General features: G+C 41.9%; 1 protein-coding gene across 1 annotated transcript; it reads left to right on the top strand.

Moving 5' to 3' along the window:
* The first annotated feature begins 899 nt into the window (after nucleotides 1-899).
* On the top strand, nucleotides 900-4973 carry arsa (arylsulfatase A). The gene is made up of 8 exons (XM_070906986.1): nucleotides 900-1120; nucleotides 1481-1721; nucleotides 1802-2020; nucleotides 2282-2451; nucleotides 2676-2800; nucleotides 3161-3288; nucleotides 3384-3486; nucleotides 3588-4973. The coding sequence occupies exons 1-8, from the start codon at nucleotides 900-902 to the stop codon at nucleotides 3881-3883; spliced, it is 1503 nt and encodes a 500-aa protein (XP_070763087.1). The 3' UTR covers nucleotides 3884-4973.
* Nucleotides 4974-6813: the final 1840 nt, after the last annotated feature.

The following is a 6813-nucleotide window of genomic DNA, read 5'->3' as shown; positions in this document are numbered from 1 at the left end:
TCTCATAGACACACACAATGCCAGCTGATCTAAATGCTGGTAGCGCCCTCCTTTTCCTTTTTCTTATTTTTTAATTAAATTAAAATTTTAAATAACTTTGCCCAGTATTGGACTATAGTCTTTACGGTACAAAATCAGCTGTGACGGCCATTTCTCCTCAAATTGGAGCACTGCACCAGCAATTTATTTCTCCTCTTGTTTGCATAATTGACCATGTGTCAGGTCGAATCAGTGGCAGAAACCAAAGTTGCCACAGAGGACAGAAACTCAGCCGCAGGGCCTCAGACTAACAACTTCAGTCAAAAAGCAGAAAAGACATCAGACATGCAGGGTGCAAACACAGCTCAGGACATTCTGGACAGGCTCTGTCCTGCCCCAGTGGACAGGGTCTTGACATAAGACAAGCACTTCTTCAATTAATTCTTCTGCTATCAAAGTCCAACAGAGCAGTTGTAACTAGCAAAATGCTTAGCATATTGTTAATACTTACCTTACCTATGAAATGTGTCTGGGGAGATTCCAAATGGGACCTCATATATGATGAATAATTTCAGACAACTTTGAAGTATGCGAAACAGGAATTTCTACCAAAACTCTGCAGCACTAGACTGCAACATGAAGTCACATTATTGTTCTTCATTCATAAAAGTTAAAGATAAAAGTTTAAACAGTCATCACCCTTCTGTGTGAGCAGATATAACCCCCCCCCCCCCCCCCCGTATTTAGAAGAGTACATCAGTTTACTTGCATTATGTAGGCTAGTCCACAGTGAAATGAGCCTACATTTCCTGGGCGTGCGTGACGTCATCTGTACGCGACACGTAACATTTTGTTTTGGTTCCTCTCTGCGGACCCGACCGACGGTTCCTGGTCTTCACTAAAGCACAGGACGACGCACGATGGGCCACATCCGCCTCTTCTTTCTGGACGTTTTTCTTTTTTGCACCTGCGCGGCTTCACCGCCGAACTTCGTCCTCCTCTTCGCAGATGATTTGGGTTTCGGGGACTTGGGGTGTTATGGACACCCCAGTTCACTCACTCCAAACCTGGACCGCCTGGCAGCGGGAGGACTCCGGTTTACAGACTTCTACTGCACCAGCCCCGTCTGCAGCCCGTCCAGGTGTCTAACATGCAGGGCTGACTGACTTTATTTAACTTCCGTGTGTGAGAGGAAGAATCAGGGCTTATCTCTACTGGACAAACAAAGCAGGTTTTAATCTATGCACACACATGTATAGCTAACGTTAGGGTCCCATTAAGTTCTGTAATTTAATGCTTTAACTGATTAGTAAAGTAATTTGTGAATTAATACATGGTTTAGATTATTTTAGCCACATTTTACTAATTGTCCAGTTTATATTTTGCACAACATGGAAACCCGACCCTCTAATCTATACACATTATACACTCTCACAGTCCCCACACAGTCCTTCCTACCTCACTTAAATAGTGGCCTTGATTTGTTCTGATTGCTTTCCAGGGCATCGTTGTTGACGGGCCGCTATCAGACCCGCTCAGGTATCTACCCGGGAGTGTTGTACCCAGGCTCTATCGGCGGTCTTCCTCTGAATGAGACCACCATTGCTGAAGTGTTGAAACCTCTGGGCTATGCTACTGCTGCTATAGGGAAGTGGCACTTAGGAGTTGGGGCCAACGGGATGTTTCTTCCAACCAAGCAGGGGTTCGACCATTACCTGGGGATCCCCTACTCCCACGACATGGTCAGTTTTGCTCCAAACTGAGTCTCACAAATTATTGAAAGTGTTGAAATGTTATTTGTTGTAATTTCCTTCTCTCCCAGGGCCCCTGTTGGAACCTGACTTGTTTCCCTCCAGATGTTAAGTGTTTTGGATTGTGTGATATTGGCACTGTAACCGTCCCACTGATGCACAACGACGTCATCAGCCAGCAACCAGTCGACTTCCTCAATCTGGAAAGGGCTTACAGTGACTTCGCAACCAATTTCATTACCGCATCAGCCCAGAAAAAACAACCTTTCTTCCTCTACTATCCTTCTCATGTAAGCAACAGAAACAGTCTGTGGTAGTGACCCCTAGAAAGTGAGTTAAATAACACTTACAATCAGTGCAGAACCAGAGCTCTCCTCATCAGTTAAACTCTTCAAAAGACTAAAAATGTGTTTTCAAAATGCATAGTCCATGTTTTCAAAGCAAGAAAGTCCACAATATTTTCAACTTCATGTAGATATATATATGGCAACTTAGTGCAGTGAGACAGTAAATACTACAATAAATTCACCTTCTTGTATGTTCTCCTGCAGCACACCCACTATCCCCAGTATGCAGGTCCGGGGGCAGCTGGGAGATCTTTACGGGGCCCATTTGGAGATGCTCTGTTGGAGTTGGACAACACAATAGGAAACCTACTGACAACCCTGGAGAAGACAGGAGTGATCAATAACACATTGGTCTTCTTCACTTCAGACAATGGGTTGGCTTTTATATGCAAATGAATCTATGGCCTGCATGTATTTGTAGTCACTTTCATACTTTCTTGTACAGCCATTTTACACCACAGTAGCTGTGGTACAGTAGTGTGTTTTTCCTCCACTCAGAGGTCAAGTTGCCTTATATCTTTGCCGTCTTTTATATTTGATTTATTGCCTTCATGATATTGCATTTATTTTCTTGTGTTATTTCTGTCTCTGTGTGTAGGCCTGAACTGATGCGTATGTCCCGTGGAGGTAACGCCGGCCCTCTGAAATGTGGAAAAGGCACCACATATGAGGGGGGCATGAGAGAGCCAGCCATCGCCTTCTGGCCAGGGATCATCAGACCAGGTCAGAACACCTTAGTCATCGTCAGCGCAAAGTGTTTTGACTGGGCGATTCTTCCAAAGACTAAAACTAAATGTTTCTCTTGCACTAAGCCACAGTTTTCTACACAGACCACTTGGTGTAGTGTTTAAAGTTTCCCTTTCAAAGACCATTCTAGTGGCTTTGCATATTTCAGTTTACTCCATTTTCAAAAGCATACCACACGTTTCTACACTGATTTCATACATTCCAGGCATCACCCGGTCTCATTTGATTTTATTCCAGTATGAAAATGAATACCATAATGAGATGAATACAAACCTGTTACACATGACCTCTTAGTCATTGCTGGGGCTTGCTCTTTTTCCATATGCATCTCTTCAGGTGTGACTCACGAGATGGCCAGCATTCTAGATATCCTCCCGACCATTGCAGGTCTGGCAGGAGCCAAACTACCGCAGGTGATGCTGGATGGGGTCGATATGACGGAAATCCTTTTCAACCAAGGAAAGGTAGTGGAATCATACCTCTCACTTTGTAGAGACTGAAATAATGTGAAAGTGGATGTATTCATTTTAATCTTTAATCTTTTTTTTTTTTTTTGCAGAGTAAGAGGGAGATGATGGTGTTCTACCCCACAGACCCCAGTGAGAAGTATGGCCTGTATGCTCTCAGGCTGGGGAAGTACAAGGCCCACTTCTACACACGAGGTACAGGAGGCTACATATACATAATTTTCTGAAATGTCAAGATCAAGCTCAGTCAGAACTGAGGTGATTTTGACTCTTGTTTGTCCATGTTTGTGCATCAGGTGCTACCCACAGCGGTACTACCCCTGACCAAGACTGCCCAGTATTTGCAGTCCTCAAGGCCCACGACCCCCCTCTTATTTTTGACCTGGAGGCTGACCCCTCGGAGAACTACCCTCTCACCCTGGATGGAAAACCTGACCTCCAAGCCCTGCTGGAGATGATCAAGAAAGTCAAGGAGCAGTTTGAAGCCTCTATGGTGTTTGGAGAGAGCCAGATATCAAAAGGAACCGACCCGACCCTGGAGCCTTGCTGCAATCCTCAGTGTAGCCCCAAGCCCGGCTGCTGCCAGTGTTGATAGGACAAATTCTCAATGATGACAATGTGGGAAACGCTTGAGGTGCCGCACTAATTTTGCCTCAAGAATTCTGTGTGAAAGCACAAGATGTGATGCTGATTCTGTAATTATCTGATGACGCATCGCTACTTTCTTGTGGACAGCTACACTTTAATTACTGTTCATACTGAAAAGTAATATTGTAAACAATCTGTTTCCTCAATGAGGAAATATTGACTACATTTAGAACTAATGTATAGCAATGCACTGTATATTTCCTGACTTAATCTATTTGAATACGTTTTATTATTTGATTTATTATGTCATTTTCCACCTCAACTATCATACATTTTAGAATAAATGTGTTTTATGTGAAAATGCTTTGCAACATATTTCAATCACACAAACAATAAAGAGCATTTCTGAACAATAATGACAAGAATAAAGGTTTCGGACATCAAGCATATATTTTATTCATAAGACCAAACCCATGACAAGGCAGAGTGATTTTTTTGTCATTTTTTTTCTTTGTTTTTCCCTGGAATTTTACAAGTCCTTGTTTTTAAAGATACAAGATAGGATATGTTTGTTCTGTCACATACTGTTTTGCTCTAGGTATACAGTGAAGAATCTTGTTAATGTAATAAAGTCAAAAGTTTGGTTTAACTGTTAATGTATGTCTCAGCGGCTATATGGGACTAGATCATCCTCAGAGGTGGTTTTTGTGTAGCTGTGTGGAAAGAAGGATTTTAACTTGGCTGTAACGAGATAGAAAAACATAATCTGAAGCAAATAGATATAGATCAGAGATGGGTCACGCTGTTGGAGCTCAAGGGCGATTACTACAATCAGCAAGACGCAATAATAGTTTTATGGTGGCGGCTGACTCAGTCACTATTCAGCTCTAACAGCAGATTGGTCAGTAGTCTGGTGGGCGTGTCACACACTAATGATGTCACATCTCACAAATGTGTCCTAAATGTGCTGCTGAAGCCGGTCTGTAGAGAGTTATGGAGTTGGCAGGAACCCAAATGCCACCTGTGTGACAGATACTGAGTTAACATCTTGTGTAGAAACGTAAGACACTGAAATAAAATTATTGCAGATCACAGATATTTACGTGTTTTTCTTTTCTTTCAGGGGTTTTTGTCTGGTTGTGATCTTTTTTTTATTTTATTTATTTTTAATTAATGTACATATTAATTTCATTTCATAACATACTCAACATAAAGGACACAGCACTATCTTAGATTCGCTATTGTATATACATGATCTAACTGACAGCGATACATATGTAGATAACACCCTACCTCCCTCCTGCCACATCAACTTTCAGTGGACACTGAAATCCTGCAGATCTGAGGTGTTTGTTCTGGTGAACTGTGACTGAAAGCAGCAGAACACAAGGCTAAACAGTGTCTGAAAGAACAATGAGGATGTCTGGGGGTGTTAAACCTCAAAGCCTGACATTTCAGATGACTGGAGTGACCGCATCATCTTTTAAATATACCCCCTCCCCTATATAAGGTGCTAGACTGTAAGCTATGGTATGCTACAATAACCCCAGAGTCAGGTTATTGTGTAATGTGCGAATGTTGCGTTTGACCAGACTAAAAGCAGTAAATAAATGTGGGAACATGTGGCCATCACTTTTATCCATCCTGTTTAAAAAAACAAGATCAAAGTCTAACCATTTACATAACTATAAAACCTCCCTTTTAATGCTTTATTAAAGGTTTGATTACATTGTGATACCTGGACCAAGTATTAGCAGGAAGCTCTCACTGTACTGTAGGCACACTGCAATACAGCATTACTGACACGTGGATACTTGTCAATCTAGTCATTCCCTTTCCCTCATTGAAACGGCCAAGTCAAAAGAAAATGGAGACTAGGATGCCAATGAAGACCAGAGTTAAACAGTCAGAGGTGTGAGAATATGGCTTTTCAGAGGACCTTTGCTTTCTTTGACCTGAAAGTTACATCAATCATAGCAAAGCATACAGTGATCTATGATTTGCAGTTTTCACAGTTGAATGATTTCCTATGAAAGCTCCCCACGGTCAGCAAGCAGTGCAACTTTGAGGACTGGACAAGAGTAAAATGGTTCTGTCATATCATCCAAATGTGCTGACAGGTATTGCACATAATCCAAGCTGAATAAAGTATCTGCGGGGGCTAATGACATTCAAAGTTCATTCCAAGTCATTACAGCTTTTCTGAAATCTCTTACACCTGCAGTTACTCCTGTCAGAGTGAGTCAGTAATACCCACAACAAAACCAAACCCCCCTCCATCACTCAGCTGTGAGTGTTTCTTAATTAGTCTGGATGAGGCGCCTGTATGTCTACTTTCTATACACGTATTTACAACACACACTACGTCTTGTACGTGACACAGGGGTAAGCTCGGACCAAGGACAGTTCACTGTACTCTCTCTACTTTGCTCCAATGTCACTGTAGTAGAAATCAAATTAGCAGTTTGCCAATATTGAACAAATACATATTTACAGTCAATTAAACGCCAACCTCTTGATTCTACACCCTTCCCTTACTGATTGTTGAGCTGCTTGCCATTCACTTGGATATGTGTATTTCTTGGTGTGTCTGTGTGCAGTAACCCTACTAGCCATGCATTGAAAAGTGAAACAGCAGTAGTAGGTATATTGTTTTCATTTCAAAAGAGGAACCTTTAAATAAACAGGTGCTCAGCGTCTTAGTTTTATATCATAAAAAAAAAAGATAAAAGAAACAGGCAATCAATCCATCGAGATGATGGAAATAAACAAGAGAGAGAGATGAATGAATTCAGTCAAATGTCTAGCATACTGTAGAAATGAAGATTCCAGTTTCAGAGGGACACAGACGAGTATTTTACCATGGAGAGAGGACCCCACTGACAGCGCCCTCTGGTGGCAAACTCGATGAACATACACAAGCTGTGGAGAAAG

This window comes from Enoplosus armatus, chromosome 6 (assembly GCF_043641665.1).
Source record: "Enoplosus armatus isolate fEnoArm2 chromosome 6, fEnoArm2.hap1, whole genome shotgun sequence".
Lineage (NCBI taxonomy): Eukaryota > Metazoa > Chordata > Actinopteri > Centrarchiformes > Enoplosidae > Enoplosus > Enoplosus armatus.
This window is presented reverse-complemented; position numbering and strand designations above follow the sequence as displayed.